Raw genomic sequence first — 20,047 nt, 5'->3', positions numbered from 1 at the left:
CCTTTTTGTCCATGAATTTTGGAAAATGTTTGCAGACTCCCTTTGTGTCATACTGCTGTGCTGTATTGCACACACATCTTTCCCTCTCTGATGAGTGAGTAAGCCACAGAGTATGGTGTGTTCAGTTTTGGTTTTTTGTGGGTTTGTTTGTTCATAAGATACAACCAGAATGCATTCAGATACTGTAGTGATGGGAGTAGGATAAGAGTGTTTGTAGAACAACCAATAATATTTGAACCAGCACAGACTGTTTCAAAGGAAACAGAGAACACTTACCAGTGCCTGAAATTGACTTTGGAACAAACAGAGGTCTTTTGAGTATTGTTTTGAATTGATATAATACCCTGAATCACACATGACTTGCAGAGAAGAAACTATGTTAAGATGACATTCAGTGTAACTTTCTTGTGTGACAGAACAGAATCTGCATTTTAACCACGGGAGTTATGACAAATCTTGTTTAATTTAGTATTTGATGCAATATGGCTTTCCATGTATTTATTTCATGCATCAGTGTATGTGAAGCTTTAACTGTACCTTATTAGATCAGATTGTGTATTTGAAAGGTATTTTCCTGTGCATTTTAAGACTGATTACAACATGGTAATTTATCTGCCTTGAAAATAAATTTCCTAAATATGCAGAAGAAAATAATGTCTCTTTAGAAAAATAGTATGTCTTTAGAAGATAATATCTGTTTTGATGGCAAATTTCCCAAATATGCAGATGAAAATAATATCTCAACAGAAAAGTCTAGAAATTTGTTAAAAAAAAATTTTTAGCATGAGACACATCAGTGGAGAATTCATAGATAAGCTGAAGGGTCTAGAGAATAAAGAACTACTAGCTGTGTTCTTCCTATATCTTCTTTCACCCCCAAAGAGATATGTGTTCATACATTGATAATAATGACACTTTGGACTTAAATCACTTTCTAATTTCCAGGTGCCGTGCAGATTTTAATTATTCTCTCACCTTGTTTCCAGTCATCTCATTCTCACTGAGTCAGAACACATTATTCCTCAGTATGCAATGTTTCAGCATAATCAACTTTCAGCTTGAGAGCAGTCTAAAATCTGTTCTTTCTACTGTACATGCAGTTCTTAAGAGTTATACATGGCAAGGTCAGTTGCATTTGAATAATTATGATATAATTCGAAAAAATAATTACCATATGGGTAGTAAATCCATTTCCATCATTATTGGTCAAATGTCAAATTTCTAGGATACACTTAATTTCTGTCTCTCATTCCTTCTTCACTCTGCTTTAATTTTCATAAATTGAGTCTTGTATTTTAGTTGTATAGGAAGAAAATTATGCTGAAAAGAAACAAAATAGTATGCTGGGGTTTTGTCCTTCTGCAGTTCATCTCCACATTAAATTCTTTTCACAGTCTTTTCTCCAGTTCTGCAAACCTACTGATGAGCAGAAGTAGGGTGCTTGCAAATGGTGCCAGCACAGTTAGATGGATCCTTTGAAGTGTGAGTTCAATCACTTAGCTATTAGATGAAGCTGATGTTAAAACTTTGGGTCTATATGAAGTGATTTGGGGAGTTTGTTTAGTCATGTTATTTCTGTTGTTAATGTCAGAATCATGATAACTTCAGAAAGCCTAGGATTTGAAGGTGGACATGTCAAACAATTATTTTCATATTATAACAGAGGTCAGTAGAGAACGTTTGATGCAGTCAAGTGCTGTCAGTAAAACATTTTGTTCTGACCTCGTTTGGGACAAATTTGGAAGGGAACTTCCCAAAAGGATGTAGCCCTAAATGGCAGAATTCAGCGACCCCTCCCTTAACCAGTTCAGGAGATAATCTTCTTATAGAAAAGTGGAAAAAAATGTTTATTTAACAAACAAAGTATTTACAAGCATGAAAAGGTGAATAATATTAAACAATGAAACCTCTCATTGTACTGAAGACATGGTAAATTCAGAAAGTCCTTCTGTGGTTCAGAGAAAGAGTCCTTATGTGGGGTGTGGCTCGGCTCGCTCAGTCTCTCTCAGTCCCTCAGGAGCTCAGACCCAGTGTCCAGGCTGCAGAGCAGCTTGAGGGCTGGGCGGGGGGCCTGGGCAACTGTCCTGGTGTTCTGGACTGGAGAGAAGCTGAACAGTTCCAGAAAAGTACCAGCTCTTTCTTGCCATAGCTAATGAGGAAGAACAGCAAAAAAAACCCAAGGAAAACTCCCAGTTTCTTTCTCTCTCTCTCTCTGTGCGGCAGAGAACTCAGAGAGCACTGCCGCAAGCTTGGAGAAAGCTGAACGCTTATCTCTGTGTTTTGAATATAGCACGGAAAAAATCCACCACTCCCCACTTCTCTCTCTCTCTGGGCCTAGCTTAAAGCAACATTTCTGAGTAAAAAGACAGACCATGGGGATGCCAGCTTCATAAAGTCACCCCAGGACATTTTCTTTCCTTTTCTGTCTCACATGTACATGGAGAGATTCACATGGAGTTAGCGGAATGATAGCTGGCAGGATACAGGCCTTGCTGTGCTCCTTAGAGCTCTGATAAGCCCAGTACAGCATGACCTGGCAGAGAGATACTGACTCCCTCAGAAATGAAACCAAGGTAGCCTCGTAAAACCCTGCCTGGGGCTCACTGCTTTCCTGCCAAACTGTTGAATGTTCAGTCAGGGACATTGGCTATTGTCTTGAGGATGGTGGAACTGCACTGTACAAGTCACGATGCTGTCCTAATTTGTGACCTTTTCCAGAGGCAGGGATGGGATGGTTGAATACTTCTCCCTAAGTGCAGGATCAGTCTGTGTGCTTTAGATTTGGTGAGTGGTAGTTCTGAAGGGGTTTGGTTTCTGAGAGAGTCCTCCAGGCATGGCAAATAAGAGAAAAACTTGCAGCAGTGAGTATGTTGGAAAAAAGTACTGTCTGTGCAGTCCAGGAGCTTGTGAGAAAAAGAAAAAACATGCTGTCAGTTACTATTTGTTTAAAATAGGGTGAATGTATGAATGGAAAGTGCCTTGGATCACTTGAAAAGGTTTGGGATTTACATGTTATGTAACTATGTGTGTCTGTTGTTAAGCATGTACATTCTGTCCAATTAAGCAAGACAGGTCTGTGCCTAACATGGCAGTAGAGTTTAACTCAGTAGTATTTAAATACACCATTGGTTTGTACTATCACTTGTCTTGTTCCTTCACATAATGACTTTCAGAGCCAGTAATGGCAGAACAGGATTTGTACTCTAAGGATTTTGTCTGAACTGGCAAAACGTTAAACCTAAATAGCATTATCAACTAGAAAATTTTGAAACATTGATGGGACAGACTTGTCTCGCATGTCAAGCGCTGCATACAGCAGGCTGCTGCCTGATCTTGGGTACTATCTACAGTCTGACATGGCTGTGTGGTATTGTTGACCCTCGCAGGATTATGTACAGAGAAGATAAAACACTTGGATTCAGCAACAAGTAAGTTCTTTGCTGCTTTATTTCTTGCCATAAGGAATGTGGAAAGAGAGTGCTTTCTTAATTACTGAATCTCAATGAGTAGACTAGAAGTGATACTGAAATAATTCTGGGATGTTAATTTTCAATATTACACTTCAATTTTAAATAAAATAGGACAGAAGATAATCAGTTTAATAGATCACACAGTAAACAATGGATGCAGTCCATTTCTTCATCTTGTTTGCACCCAGTGCAAAAAAAGCCAAGAGGGAGGAATCAAGCCTGCAGCACACAAGAAGTATTTCCCACATGTTTGGTTCACAAAACCAAAGATTGATCTTAAACATGTTTTCTTGATCATTTTACCTTTCAAGAATTCTGAGTTAAAATACATGGTGGTTTTTCATATGGCTATTTTCATGTCAAAAGTGAAAAGCATAGCAAAGGCAGCTGAAGGTAGAAGATGGAGAAGAATGCCCTTGCTTTTGATTTTAAACTCCACCTACTCAGCAAAACAAGAGTCACTGGAATCACAGCTAGGCTACCATCACCGAATGTACTCAGATTTAATATTGAACTCTATTAGAAAGGTTTAAAAATGTATGATAGTTATGAACAGGTTTTCTTTCTCAGATACAATGAGCAAAGCATAATATCTGTGCAAAGATGCTGTCGAACACAGGCATTATCGTTGTGAAGAAATGTGTATTACACAACTAGAATTATGTGTAAAACTCAATTTGTAATTTAAATGTAGCCTGCATTCACTTTTGTTCATTCTTTGTGGTTGTTACACTAGCAGCTAAAAATTGCCTCCATCTCTGAATGGCAGCAGCCCTGCTGGAAATCTTCAACCTTCTGCCAGCAGTGGATGCTTTAGAGGTTGTAACACCAACCGTTACTGGCTTTAAAGAGCTGTAGGGGACTGTTACTCTATAAAGCCTATAGCTTTAAAGAGATTTTGGAGCTTGCTTAAATGAGTGCATGTTCAGATCCTTTGATTTCCAACCTTTCTCATCATGCCAGGCAGGAGCAGAAAAGCCATTGCCTGTTGAGATCTCAGGAGTAGCCCCGGCAGCTTGTGCGTTCCAGCTCGGAGGAGGGGCGATGAGGGAGAGAGGGAACAACGGCTGTCCAAGAGGGATTACCTCAGGTGGCTGTGTCATATGCTCAGCTTGTCCCATAAAGGCACAGAAGAGAGTCTGAGCTCCAGAGAAGAGCGTTTGTATGTTTGCTCTTTAAGGAAAATCGGAGCTTAACAGTGATACCTCCCAGCTTAGCTGCCAAGTTAGTACCATGCATGTGCTTGGAAGAGGATTTAACTGGCAGCCTTAGTGTTAAGGATTGTAGTTTAGTTTGCACTGTATTTTTTGATGGTTTGATAACTACTTCTCAATAAATATGCAAGTAAAAATATCAGTAGATTGCGGAAGCATAGTAAGAGTGAACATGCAGGAAAGGCTTAGAAGATGAAAACTTTTCAGCCTGGTCATAATTATGTGCAGTTATTCTGCCCATAAGTGTATGAGATGAGCAAACAATTGTATCTTGCATGTAGTATTAGGTTTTTATAGTGAAGAGTTTTTAATGTATGATACATTGGTTTTAACTATAAAATGGAAATCCTTTAATGCATGTGCTCTGGGAATTGAGCTAACATTCAAATGGAAAGAAATAGCTGTCAAGTTCGCTCTGCTAAATCAAATCTCCAGACTAAGTTAGTGGCAAATTAATATATTTTATCCTGGTGACAAATGTGTGCTCTTCTTGATGAACACTACCCCTGCATCCATAAACCTCATAAAACATGCAAGGGTCCAGGCAAAACATTCATGTGAATATACAAATTACAGAAAAAGAAGTATAAACACACAATTTTTCCATGCTTTTTTCTCTTGAAATAGCAGTTAATTGTAGCATGGTCTCTGTAACTGTGAAAGGTCAAGAAATCTTTCTGATTCTTCAATCCTCAATTTCAATCCTCAATTCCTATTTTGAAATATTTCATTTGGGGTAATTTTAGGGGTAGAGAAGAGAATGCTTGATGCAAAAGTTACTTGAAAATGAAAACAAGCACATATTCCAGGTCCTTATCCACCTGAAACTGATAAAAAAATTTTGCTGACAATAAAAGAAAATATGGTCCAGCTTTTTGTTCTAGGAACAAGTAAACTCATCTTAGTTTTCACTATACAGGGTAGAATGGAGACTGAGACAGTCATAGAATTGCCAGATGGTCACAAGAAGAGGATGGAGTGGGCTGCTGTTGTGGGACTAGAGGGTATTTAGTGTGTAGAAAAAGGTGAGAAACAAAGAAGGCAGCTTAGCATTACTAATGGTCAACTGTGCAAGCAAGTAAAAATGAGAAGGTATCATTTTATGCCCACTCAACTTCACATTAATTCTCACTGAACATTAATAAACAGTACTGTAATGATGGATCATCATTATCAATCTCTGCAGTGGTGCTGTCAAACAAAATATTTGCATTGTAAACAGAAAATGTTCCAGGATGTTGTCAACATGCTTGACCCCGCATAATTACATTTGGCTTTTAGGTATTCATGAATTCTATGCATATGGCTCTGCTCTGCCACTGTATGAGCTCATAACTGAGAATCACGAAGTTTAGGCAAGAGGTAGGGGAGAATGGGAGACTACAACTTAAACTGGCTGAGCATTTCTAGTCTGCTTCAGGGCAAAGAGTCAAATCACTGGTGAGGGTACACCTGAAATTCAGGTACCTTTTCATTGCTTCTTAGCTTTTGGTCTCAGCCAGGAGCTGATGGATGCTGTACCCCCACATCCTTCCTTCTGAAGGAACCTCTCTGTGGAAAGGGAAGGGGCTCTTGGAGGCAGATACCTGCTGCAGTGTGAAGGCAGAAAATGTTGGATAATGCTCTGCTTTCCGCTCTCTAAGCTGAGTGATAGCCTTGTGGGTGATGGCCTGTGACCCTGAAAAGTCATTTTCTAGTGAAGGACCTCTCTCTGAAGATGGTGGAAAATCAACAGCTGAGAGCAGTGGTTGCCTACTGCCTTCCAGGTGAGGCTGGGGTCAAGAACAAATGCGCCACCTCCATCCAGCATCACCCATGCTTGGGGTCCAGAACCTCATGTTTGCTTTTAGCGTGGCGGGATGTTGTCTGTGCATGCACTTGTTTTTGTGTCATCTTCACTGCCTCACGGCAAAACTGCAGGAGGATGGAGGGACTTTGTACTGTCTGATTCTCTCCCAGATGTGAAGCTTTCAGCCCAGGGAGGTACTTGCATCCTGTTGCTGAGGGGTAGTTATTGAATATTGAAGCAATTTAAGTGCTTTGTTTAATACTTGGTGAATAATTCAAACAGTTTAAAAGCTATCTTACCATGACATTCTTTAGATTGCTGGTTAGACTTCAACTGACAGATTTGTTTTTTTTCTTGAGGTTTTTCAGGGAAAATAAGCCAGTTTGCAGTTGATGATTCTCTTTAATTCTTTGAAACTACCTTACCTCTTTGAATGCTGTTTCTTAGCTGGCTAGCCCTCAGTCCTAGGGATGAGGTGAGCACAAGCTATTTCATAGTGTGTTCCCAAGTACCACCAGGAATTTGCTGAGCAGTTCCCAAGATGGATGAAATTTTCTTATTCTTGTTGGTTACCCCCACTTTTAAAGAAAGAAAAGGAGTTTGTTTGCTTTTTACAGTCTGTTGAAATCTCAAGAAGCGGAAAACATGAAAAACAAGCACTGGTGACCCACTGTGTAAACCAGATGCTTCCTTGAATACCTTTCAGAGAATTTCATCAAGGCACACTGACTAGAATGCTGCTGATATCCTTAATGGTCTTTAACCTGTTTTCTGTCTTTTCTGACCTACATTTGTACTTACCAGTTAAAACTAGTTTTGTTAATTCACCATCTTGAGGCTTTTCATGAGGATCAATGCAAAATCATTATTTTATCAATCATTGTTTGTTCTGTCTTTCTAACAAAAAGAATACCTTTAGACAACTGGAGAGATAAACAGCTCAGTGTAGCAGGATAAGAAGATTTATGGTACATTTTCTACTTAACTTTCCATGACACCTTAACTGATGATTTTTCCCAGGCACTTTTACCATTCCCTTTTCCTTGAGTATGCACCTGTTTTTTGCCCCATTTTTTTTACTGTTTTTCCCCATCCTTACGTATATATTTAAATTTCTGGCTGTAACTACAGCATTTCTTTCTCAAGTTCTGCCTTTGCATTGGAATAATTTCTTGCTCTCTGTTTAAAACTTATTGGTTTGTTTAGCTCTAGCCTCTATTGCTACTGACTTCAGAGGAACTGACATTTTCCACTTAAGTTTTTATCTGGAGTGAACCCTGTTCCTGGTGGTCATTAGGGGTGTGTGTCTATTCTTTCTTTACAAATGAGAAAAAAGGAGATAATTATTTAAAGGTGCTACTTCAACAGAAGTAAATATTTTGCTTTACTTTGCTTAATTAAATTTATGTTCATTCTCACTTAGATTGATTTGAGCTGATGAATGTGTATTGTACTCTACATCAGAGGTGATTTAACTCTGCTGGTGTGTGAAGGGCTTTTGACACAGACTGGAGAGAGTAGAGAAGTTCTTTATTGTGGAAGGTGCTCTATAATCTTAAGTGATCCCAGCTTTGCCTAGACATCTCAATGCCTTGGCTGTACTTTATAAATAGTCATTTCAGAGAACTGCAAAGTGCATTTTCTAAGAAATGTGAGCTCAAGAGAGGTGAGTGAATTACTCCGTTTAGAATAATGTCAAAAATCTAACTCTTCAAACTTTGTCCACATGCAGTTTGGAGAAATATGTGATGCTATGCTCTCCTTAAGCAGATACTTTGACATTCCACAAGTTTCCTGCCATATTTATGCAATGTCTCCTCCGTATTTCTGTGTTTCATTAATTACATGCCTTTATTTCAGAGATCCATTGAAGTACATATTGGTGATTTTGGTTTAAATTTGAAGATTATAATACTTACCGAGTCTTCACTGACTTTGGTCTTTGAACATTATTATGGTCACATACAAATTTGTATTTCTGATGCACCCAAGTGAAAGTCTTCTGATGTCTTGATTTCTGTTTGTCTATAGAACAGTGAAGCAAAGGTATTTCATGGTTTGGTGAAACTGCTGTGTGGTCTGTGGATACTAACAGTGCCCTTCCACATGCATGTGTACAAAGGGATGTAAAAATGCAAAAGAATCATCAAACTCTCCACAAAGGAGTCTGCAAAGATTAAACAGTCTTTTTTGTTACCTAGCAAATTTTAGAGGGCTATTTAATTTTATTACCTTGTCTCTAAGCAAAAATGGTTTTATAAGGAAAATAAATAGGTTCTGTTGTAGTGACTGCATTTCGTGCACTCCTTTGACAGAGGCATGCTGGAAAAGGTAGCTGTTAAGTGCATGGTGATGAGTGTATTTTAAACATCTGAATTCACACATGCAGATGAATGCACATTTTTTCTGATGTACCTGGCATACTAAGATTAGCAGAATGGCTAAATAGCTTGCGCTTACACCTTGTGAAATTTAAATCAGCTTTCTAAGAGAAGAGAGAAAATACAGTACTTTATTCTTGGTGTGGTGAAAGCAACAAATGGCACATACTTAACAGTTTTTCACTAACTGTAGCACAAACAGTTTGATATGTGCAGTCACATGCAGAGGAAAAACTGGTCTCTGTTGCTTCAGCTGTAGCTGACAACGACTGTAAAATGTGCTGTTGTGAATGTACTCTTATGAAGAGAAGGGAGATGGCAAGGGAAGAGATTTGTTGCAAAGGTTTTATTTGTATGGGAAAATTATGCCTATGCAGCCTCCAGTTGAGGTATGCAGAGTTCTGAATTTTGAGCTGGGCCATCTGATGTAGAAATAGCCCAGATTATAAACTTTGTAACACAATTTGAAGTATTAGAAAGCAGGCATTCTTTATTACAGCGCTGGCCGCATTTGGATTGTTCCAGTCCAAATTCCAGGATTCCAATCCTGGATTTTTCCAGGATTTTTTCCTCTGATCGAATGTGTGTTGTAAAACTTTACAACAGTATTTAATCCATTGTGGCCATACGCATTCATTACAATGTATTTCCTAACTAATACGTAAACATCCCTTTTCGTAGAACTAATTTACATGTCTCTGCCTCTTACTGGAAGTCTTTTTATGGTTCTAGAGGGTCATCTAAATGGGTCGAAAGTGGTCATATGTACTGAGAGCCCTCAATTTTGCAAATGACCTTGCCTTGAACTTCTCTTAGGGCATGCACTCTTTCTTGTTATATACCTTTGCCACAAAAACCACTTAGGTTCCTCATGATCTGTTTATCCACTGCTTCCAACTACATTTAACCTCCTGTGTGTCTACTTTTACATTCTTTAATCTGACTTTCTAGCTAGTCTTTAAGCTCTATTTTATAACTTCAAAGGAGCTAAAAGTTTCCATTCTCTGTGTTGTCTGTCCAGTCCTTCCTTTTCTTGAGACTGCGTCTTTTTCAGACAAGTCTCAATACTTCATTTTTCAGCACAAAGATTTACAACATCTATAACATTGAACATAATACAAGGAAGTACACATACTACAATAATTACAATGACTGCCACGACTGCATTTCGTAACAGTCTCCAATTTGGTAGCCATGAAGTAAGCCAATCCCACCAAGAAGAGTGTTCCTCTTTCTGCTAGTCTTCCACTACTCTTTCTATCAGGATGATTCCTGTGTATTGGGCTTCAAACCCATCGCTGATGTAAGTGCAACACTCCTGTCCTAAAATAGCACACATTCCTCCCTGGCTAGCAAGCAGATAATGTAAGGCTATGCAGTTCTGTACAGCCACCATTCATGTTTGTTGGAGCTCATAGGACATGCTATTTGATATTTTAATAGTATCGTTCACCATTTCTTGTAATAGTCAATTTAGTTTATTAATATAAATTCCACAGTGCAAGGCAGCATGGGGCATAGAGTGAACAATAATCTTTTGCTTCCCAAAATCAAAGGAGTTTATTGTGGATCAACCTGGACTCCCTGGATGGAAAATGTTCTCCTGGCCCTAAGTCTTCCTTGTGCTTGGTGCCAAAGTACCTTAAGAGGAAGCATTAACACTGCTTGGAAACAGGAAGCAAACCATCCTTTAGGAAGCCATTTGTAGGCATTGTCTCCGCATATCCAATAGATCCCATTCCCAGTATCAGAGGTCTGATTTCCTATTTCCCACTGTTGCACTGTGGTGGATGTAGGGCTCCTATGTGTGCTTCTGTTGTGTGCTTGGTGCAATGAGGCTGATGGAGTTTCACAGTGGTGTTGCTGCTGGCAGTGGTATAATACTGACACTGATTTGTTTCAGCACTCCCGGTTCTATTTCTATTTTGAGTAAAATTAAAGCATATCAATCCTTTCACTTTATGACCCCTAACTACTGTAGTTTTAGGTTTCTTCTTAAGGGGAATGTTACTAAATCCTGTTAAATTTATAATTGTGTTTCTGTGTTCTATTGTACAGTTTTCTTTTACTATTCCTTCATTGACTCCATGAAAATTCATAGTCCATTAACAAAGTTCTTGCCACCCCATAAGGGTGGATCATCCAAAGGAACCCTGTTCCTCTCAACATTATTTGAGAATATATCCAGCAATTAGTTACATGTAATATTTTAGCTACTTTGATCTTTAAACTTTCATAAGAGTTTTCAGGATGAATCCCTTGGTGAAAATCTAAAAGTCTCTTTGGCGAACAAAGATTTTTATTAGCTATCAAGGTACAACCCATAGGTATAAATAATACTTTAGTTAAAAGGTTACTCATTCTCTTTGCTCATTGTTTATTTTGGGTTTATACTGGGGACAATAATTCCATTGTCTGTGGAGCTGATGATTCTTTTTGATTCTGAATATTTTCGATTCTAGAATACTGCACCCAAAGTCCTTTACTGTTCCGTTTTACTGTGATGTATGTGTTTAACAGTACTTAGTGGCTGTCCCTAAGGTACACTCAGTTCCATGGTTGGAATTTGTGTGCTGGTACATCCATTCCAGTCTGGCGACAACTGCCTGTCATAAATCCTGCAGTGTTTTACCTGAAGATATGAGATAGTTATTGAGGTATTGCCGCACATTTAACATGCAGATCCCTTGGGATGTGTGGAGTTTGATAGGGCTGACCATAGAGCAGCTCGTAGGGGCTTAGTTTTTCCGTGCCCTTAGGTTGGATCCTAATTCTCTACAAAGCGATTGGCTTGAACCCAAGTCAGTGAGGTTTCTTGACAGATTTTACTGAGTTGCAGCTGAATAGTGTAATTCATCCTTTCTGCTTTTCTGCTACCTGGTGGTCAGTAGGGAGTATGTAATTCCCACTGAATTTCTCTGTGTTGTCTGTCACATCCAGTGTAAAAGCTGGGAGAAGTAAAGAAAATAAGTGGGGAAAAAAGAATTATTTTGTTCATGGTGTTGCTTATGCATTTTGTCTTATGATTGTTTAGGGCACAATGAGCAATTCCTGGTGCAGAAATCTGGATGGAATATCTACACCTCTCTGAGTAATGCCCTAGCCACAGACTTGTTTTTGTCTTGTATAGTCACTCTTTGAATCTCATTTATTTTCTGCCTGGTGGCAGCCTGGTAACAGACAGCTGGAGCACTCCTCTGAGAGGCAAGATATGTTGGTCTCCCTGGCAAAGAGCCTGACCTCTACCATTTTATAAGCAGAGAGTGACAGTGCTATTAATATATTCCTCTTCTAGCTGTGTTTTCAAAGGAGTATATAGCCTGCCTGTTGTGCTGCTGAGCCTAGATATCATCAGCATGTGGTCGGTGTATTGTGAATATCAGGAGTGAATTGGGCCCCTGAGGGGAGTTAAGTTCAGAACAGCTTCAGGGAGCTCTGCAGACTCCTTATGGGAGGAGGCAGGAGTGCCTCCTGCCCAGCTCCATCTGTCAGCTGGGGACACAGCCCTCTCCCACCCAGTAGCTGAGCTCTAGGCACTTAAGTCTAGGTTGTTTTGGCAATAACATCTAGGCTTCCACTGTCAGCAAAATGTTTGGGGTGCTGGTTTGAACTTAATGCTATAACCAGTCTTTTGGCTCTTTGGTCATCTGGAAGCTCTCCCATTTCCTTTCTGATCAAAGGCAGCTGACTGGTAGTTTTGCATTTGACTGCAAACAGGTGGTGGTAGGCAGGGTTTCTTTCTTTCCTAGATACAGCTGGAAGAAAACTAAACACAGCAGTCCATCAGTAATGAAACTTTTTCCATTAGAAGGAAATATTATGATTTATATTAAAATTTCATTTGAAATAAATGAATCTCTTTGAAAATGTAAGCCTCCTTGGAAGAGTGAATTCAAAATTATTTATTCAGTATTCTGCATTTATCTGCCCTTTGACATATGGACTCGACTCATGTCGGTTTTTGTGTTGAATGCAAGAGAAGAAAAGTACTTTAAACACTTCTCAGTTTTTTAGTAGAAACTTCTCACTCAGTCTTTGCTGGGAAACATGCTAACAATTGTGAAGTGAATGAGAATTCACTTCATAGCTGTAAAGCTGGGTATTCTTGCATATGAAAATTCTCATTAATGCTTTGTAGACCAAGTGGACTTAGTTTCTCATTAAACATTTTTGTGGTAATGCAACAAGACTTGCCTGCAGCCAAAATCAGCTTAAATATTTTAAAGGATCTGCATTTGTCAAGGTCTCTAAACATCAGGTTAAGCTGGTGAGGTGAGGGAGTCTCTTATAGAGTTAAAAAGCTTTGCCAACAGCAAGCAAAATTGTTAGACTGTGAGGAATGGAGTTTAACAGAACAAGTCTTAGTCTCCTAATGAAAACTTTGCAAAATGGTATTCAAAGTATCTCTGGTTATTTCTTTATTTCAGTTGCAAATATGAGTGGCTCAGCCTTCTAAGTCATGTTTATGGGAGATGTTTCTGTGATTTAAAACAAATTATTCCTATAGGACCCAGTGTTGCAAAGACTTACAGGTGTGCTTTATTTATGCACTCTGTGTAGCTCCGTTCAAGTCAGTGTCAGCTTGAAGTGACAAAACAGGAATCATGAGAACTCACCCAGAAGTAAGAATTTGCAGAGCTGTGCCTGACATCTTTTTATTATGCAGCAGAAAAAAAGTCAATGGTTTAAGGCCATGAAGAGAGTATTAAAAACAATAAGGAATTAAGGAAGCCCAGCTCCAGCATAGTGCTGCATGGACAAGATTTTTCACATGTGTCCACAAATGAACACCCTCCCTGTACAGAGCCTCAAGCACTTTCTGTAGTCAGGATGCAAGAACAAGACTGCATTATCGCTTTTTAAACTTCTGCTGTGTTGTCCCTGTAATTGCCCAATTCAAAACAGTATGATGGTCACACGCTTAACCCTTGAATGCTTTGAAACTTACAGAGAGATTGGAATGCTCCCAGAAATAAAACACAAAATCCTCATATATTAATTGTATTTACTTTGCCATTACAAGCAAATTAACTTTTCCCTTTTGTTTCACATTTCACCTCATTCTGGATTAGATGTTCCAAGATCAATGCCTAAGAGAGGGGAAAAAATCATGTATAGCATGCACCTTGCTGTATTACCTTAGTTCAGGAAGAAATTCAGGCACATGTTGAAGAAAGGTCCTGGACAGAGCAGCAGTTAAATGGGTGCTTTACTTGCACTTACTTGAAGATTTAAGTATGTTTAAAATTACATGCAAGTAAGAGCAGTATGTGGAGATCTCAAGGAATAATAGCCCTCCTGAATGATTCTAACTGATTAAAAATGCTTCTTTTAGAGGTCTTCTGAAGTTACCAGAATAAAAACTTCATAATGTAGTGTGTTTTTCAAGGGAATGATTGTCAGATATCTTATGATTGTTCTGGAGATTACCACTTCAAGAAAACTAACAAAATGGTTATTGGATATAAAAGGTATTCTCTGTAAGTAAATGTCACTTTTAAATACTTCAGCTATTATGTTTATGTTTGCATTACTGTAGGGATTTAAATGGTACCATTTGCATATTTTATCCAATTCTCTAATGTTTACTTAGTGAGTTAAAATTAAGATAAGTTGTGTAAATGGAACAGCTTGCTGGCTGTGGATAAGGTAATTTAAACTGCTGTACCTGGACTAAAAGTAATGCACTTTGGGGAAGACACATACAAAGTATGCTTTGTAAAAACGAAAGCAGCATGTTTATTTGCATGTAAGTTTTAGTATGAAATCAAAAGAGAAATAGAAAGAAAACACAGAAATATGTTTAAGACTGACATCTTTGCCTTGGGAGGGGAAGGCTAGGAATGTATGTTTAGTCATATCAGGTCTGGGGGTGTACATGCAAATAATTTTTGCTATATAACATTCTCTCAATATTTGTATTTATGTGCTTCTAACACACCCCAGATGTTTTGAGATTCTAATGACATGGAGTTCTCTTCCCCCTTCTCTCCATGTTACATGCATGACTTTTTCTTCTGACAGCATGAAGTACCTTCCCTTGTCGTCCTTAAAGGAGGTCTAGCCAGCACCAGCCCAGGAATGGCTGGCAAAGCCTGGCCTGTGGTGTTCACATGTTCCTCTCTGATAGTCTGCCTATTCACCTTCAAATGTTTCCTTTGAAGCTCTGCCAGTGATTGACTTTTGGCCCCCTAAGTTAATGTTTTATTTTTAAATACTCACCTAGTTTGCAGTTTTTTGATACTAAGCATTTTCCACAGGTCTAATCTTCTTGTCTGTAATTTTCATGGATCTTAAGGGGCACCATTGCTGGCCATCCCTCTAACACAACCTGGAGGGACATGACCAATTACTGCCCTCAAATCTACTTAACTCAATATCCTTTTCTCCTTGCAAAATATTTTGCTGTTTTCCTTTACTAGTCCACCTCTGACATATTTACCACCAAGTAACAGCTGAGTTTTGTTTTTCTGTATGTTAAGATAAATTTGTTGTCTGTTGGTGCCACATTTTCCAGCTTTTCTGCCCTCCTTACACATGCAGAATAAATGTGTCATCTGTTCAAGAGCTGTTAAGAAACTCTACTACAAGGGTGTTCCTTTGAGTTGAGTTAGGCTGTCGTGACTACCCATGGTTACTTTTATGTGCTAATAGACTCCAAACCAGGGATTTTGAACTTCTGTGTGGATTTTCTGTGATTAGAAATGGGAATAATCTTAAAAGCTGCATGGAAGCTTAAAATGAGGTATTTATGTAATGCTGTTCTACTTATGGTGCAGCAGGTCAGCATGTTCTACAGCAACCTCTCCATTTGTGTAAACCCTGAGTAAAGTACAGGGTTCACAGTACAAAGGGACTGCAGGGAGAGATTGCAGGTAGATGGAAGTATTGGTAAGAAGAAGAAAAGTTAGGAGCCGTGCAGATATAAAAGACATCAATTAGTAGTAGCCATTACCCCTTAAACTCTTTCCGTGCCTACTTCCTTTCCTCCTCACAGATTTTCTTACTGAAGTGGGGTGCAGCACAACTTTCTGAATGCACTGTAAGAGGTTCCTTTTCTTCCCATGGGGAAGGGTGAACCAGGGGCTGTGCAAGGTGTAGCGGCTGGACAAGGTTAAACACAACAAATTGTTAGTTACAAAGTGTGTGTTGTGTTGTAGCTAATACAGAACTAATATATTTCTTCTGTCATCTGGCTTAATAATGCTTTTCCCGGGGTTATTCTCCCTCACACTTAAGTGTTTGTGTAGCTTTTTGTAATCAAATTATTTTTTTCCTGTGTAAACACATAGGGGAAGTATAAAGAAATTAGACTGTAAACTACCAGGTTGCTCTAAAATAAGCAAAATGCATCTTTGCAGCAATGAGAGTTCTGGCATGGTTGTTTTGCAAGACAGTTTGGTTATTGGAGTGTTTTGGTAACCAGAGAGCACAGAGCCTCTGCCCCTGGCTGCACAGTGAGTTGCCCATTGCTTGTATGCAAGCCTGCCAGTGCAGCAGTGTATGCACACGTACATGACGTGGGTGTGATGTGCATGGATGATAAGGTAGCCAATACTTTTTTCCCCTGATGTGTTCTGTAATGTAGCAATGACTTTTTCACGAGATTTTTCTGAGTGAAAAATACAGACACTTACAGAATTGCACTTCACTCTGTTCAAGAGAAATGACTCAACATCTATCAGTCCTTTATAATCACTGTAAAGCTGCCACTGGGAATGCCCTGACAGGGCAAGGCAGGACACATGATCTGAGAGTGGTTACTGCCCTTGTGACAAGGGATGGCAGCCAGCTGCCTGTCCATTTCCTTATGCCACTAGCAGGGAAGCAGAGAGGCTTTGCTTTTGCTTTCTGCTTTCCATTTCTCCTCTGGCCAGGGAGGCAGACTCTCCACAGTACTGGAGGGCAAGGTCAGAGTGTTAGTAAAGATTTTGTTATTCTTTTTGGCTTCTGTCCTTCTTCAAACAGGTTGTGGATTTTCAGTTGCACATTTGCCATCAGCCTCACTACGAGCTAAAACTTCACTAATCTTTAACATTAATCAGAATTATGAGTTGCTGCTGCTCAATTATCTAACTGCTATTGTTAAACAATAAAAATCAGAAAATAGCCTATTTTTCTCTGCACAGTAAGCTGAAAGCCCTTCAGGCCAACCTAAAGTGAGCTGCAATTGGAAGCAAATGTGTTGATGCTGCTGAGCTCTTCCTGGCAATGCCATTGCCAGTGGAGGCTGCCTGTGCAGCTCTGCTCTCTTTACCCTCTGTGCCACAGCCCTGCAGGACATTCACTGCTTGCACACTGCTAAGGTAAACCCCTCTGCCATTAGATTAATTGATTGCAGTTGCAAGTATCTGTTCAAACATAGGAAGGGGAGAGAGAAGAAAAGCACAGCATAAATAGAAACTATTGATATTCATTTCTATTTATTTTTCATATGTGTAGTGAAAAAGCACACCTATACTGAAAAACATGTAATCAGATGTTCCCTGTAGCAGATTGAATTAAAAAGGTGTATTGATGTTTTGCTAAGAAAGAATTTAGAGCATTTGACACTTGTTTTTTAATGACTTTTTTGTTTACCCTTTAATTATGTTCATCACTGTATTTTACCCCATTATTTATTTTCTTATTTCCTAAGATTAGGAATAAGCAGTGTGTTCATTTCCCTTTTAAATTTTTAAAAACATATTTATCCCTGAATATGAAAACTGATAACTAGAGATAAAAAATTCGCTGGAAAATAAAAAATCCCTGAATTATCTTAGGAAGTAGGAATAGTCTCAAATATGAGTACAGACATGCCAAAGGAATGACAGCTGAGGAGAGCTGTCACTGGTGGTTCTCAATACCACATCTCCTTGCTGGTACCCATGAGCTGGGTGGTGACTCCCCTGCCTGATGGGCTTCTTCAAAGTGTTGACAGAAATATGCAACTCTTTCAGACAGTGTCTGGCCAGTGGTCATGCCTTAATCAGAAAATGATGGGAGTGGATGTAGCTCTTCAGGCTGGAAGTGAAATGACCCATAAAATAGTGTCAGCTTTCAGAATCCCATTGCTTCTGGTGTTTTTTTCTGAAGGAGCACTGCTTTCTGGACACTTATAAGCATCAATTAATGACTAAGGTTATGACTCCTGGGTTCTGTTTAAATGCAGAATATAATTGCACGGAGAGTGCTTCATATGAGTTTCCAGGCTTTTTTTGGTATGATTCTCCAAAGGTCATCAGACTGACATGATCCTGAGAGTATAATAGAAGAACCAGATAGGAAGTATTTACAGTTCACATAATTTTTAAAGAAATATTTTAAAAGAAAGAAATTACAACCTTTTAGTAATGAAGTATGTTTGCGTGCATCAACATTTCTGACATATGGGAAATACTCTATGGGTTGTGACTGTATGTGACTTTATATAATGTTTTAAATTTTTTTGTTAGCAATCTTATAATTTAAATTCACATGAAGATTCCAGGTAATTTCTGTAGCTGACTTAGAACTATTCCAATTAAAAAAAAAAAAAAAGAATGTTTGCTATTTGCAGTTTTGAGAATATAGTTTGGGCTATATGTTTGCCTAATGCAGATTTCCCAGGACCACAAATTTGTCCTTTTGCCAAATGGTACATGCACATATTTCATGAAGTGATCTACAGCTTTGCAGAAAATAGGGCAAGCTCTGTAAATAGAGCATGTCAGGTAGTTTTTTTCACATTCTTTTTTATACTACAAATTGACACATTTGTTCTGTGGTGGATGTTTTTCTGAGATTTCTGTGAAATCTCTAACAGCACTGCTTATTTGTCATTTCACCTACAGGTACATTTATGTTCCAATGGGAGGATCTCAGTCCAGTTTGCTTGGAACACTATTGTCTACAGCCCTCACTTTTGCCTTTGTAAGCTACTGGCATGGAGGACAGAGTTATTTGTGGTACTGGGGTGCATTTAATTGGCTTGGAGTAATCGTGGAGAATGGCACCAAGAGGATACTCTCAATTTCACTTATTCAAGATTTAATTGTAAGTTGAATCTCTCTCCATTTCATATTGTTGCTTCCTGGCTCCATGCTCATCTGAAGTTTCTGGTTACTAGTTTGGTTTAATCAAGATTAAAATCATGATAACAGAGTTAGCAGTCCCTTGCCCACCACCCAGTATCTGAGGTAATAACGAGTTCATATCACTGGAATTTTGCAAAGTAGCAGCAAAGCAGATGGTAAAATATGCATGGTCTTAAAAGCTTCTTCTGCAGTCCTAGAGTAAGCAAATGCTTATCACGTTGTATAGGGATGAACAGAAGCCAGTTTTAACATTTGTATTCTGATTTCACTCAGGATGGCCTTAAAATATTCATCTTCACTAAAATTAGGAGTGTATGTTTCTAACCATGTGTTTCCTGGACAAATGTGTGTGTAGCAGCTGCTTGCATCTGGGAACAAGCTTACAGTGGGAAATCTTATGCCACTAAAGAGCCAAGTAAAGAAAACATTATTTTGCCTTGAAATCCTCTGATATTCTCATTTTACTTATACTTTCTACCTTCATGCTGTAATTTCCAAAGGACAAAATTGACTGTGATGTGCAATTAGATGCAAAAACCACTATTTAAATTTTGATGGTCATGTTAATCTGCAGGTTTGCTCACTACTAAACCCCAAATCTAATAACTGTTTGTAAGACTAATTTGTATATCTTGCTTCCTTACTAGTGATAATTGCACAGAATTCATACTCCTATATGTTGTTGTTTTGGTGGAGACTCAGTCTGCAGCCTGTTGGAGTCCTGATGCTCCAGGAATGATGCTTGTTGTCCCTCCTATCCACTTCAGTTTTCACTATTGTAGCATCCTGTGTGTGGCAGCTGATACAGCTCACTAATTTAGTAGCCAGTGCTACCTTATATCAGCCAATTGTCCATCACTGCAATTTCAGTGATAGTCTGGATGCAGATTTTTTACTTTCGTAGAGAATGACTTTATCAGATCCATTAATCCTCCCTCCTGGGGGAAACTGAGCTTCACCAGCTGACCAGATGCATATGTTTGTCTCTGGACTCCAAGACAACTTAGATTTTTAGGCATCCAGCTATAGGAGGAAATAAAAGTGTAGGGGCTTGCTTTTTGTATCTGATGTCACTGTATTGGAAATTTTAATAAAACTCCTAGGGAATTAAGGTCTTAAATATCATAGAAATTAT

The 20,047-nt window shown here is 38.8% G+C and overlaps 1 protein-coding gene across 1 annotated transcript in view; it reads left to right on the top strand.

Annotated features, from left to right (window-relative positions):
• Positions 1 to 20,047, top strand: part of HHAT (hedgehog acyltransferase) — a 147,560-nt gene that overhangs the window by 55,657 nt on the left and 71,856 nt on the right. The window contains exon 10 of the mRNA XM_041477305.1: positions 18,670 to 18,871. Within this exon, the coding sequence (XP_041333239.1) occupies positions 18,670 to 18,871 (202 nt within the window). The remainder of the gene's footprint in view (positions 1 to 18,669; positions 18,872 to 20,047) is intronic.

This window comes from Pyrgilauda ruficollis, unplaced genomic scaffold (genome assembly GCF_017590135.1).
Source record: "Pyrgilauda ruficollis isolate IOZ18807 unplaced genomic scaffold, ASM1759013v1 scaffold4, whole genome shotgun sequence".
Lineage (NCBI taxonomy): Eukaryota > Metazoa > Chordata > Aves > Passeriformes > Passeridae > Pyrgilauda > Pyrgilauda ruficollis.
This window is presented reverse-complemented; position numbering and strand designations above follow the sequence as displayed.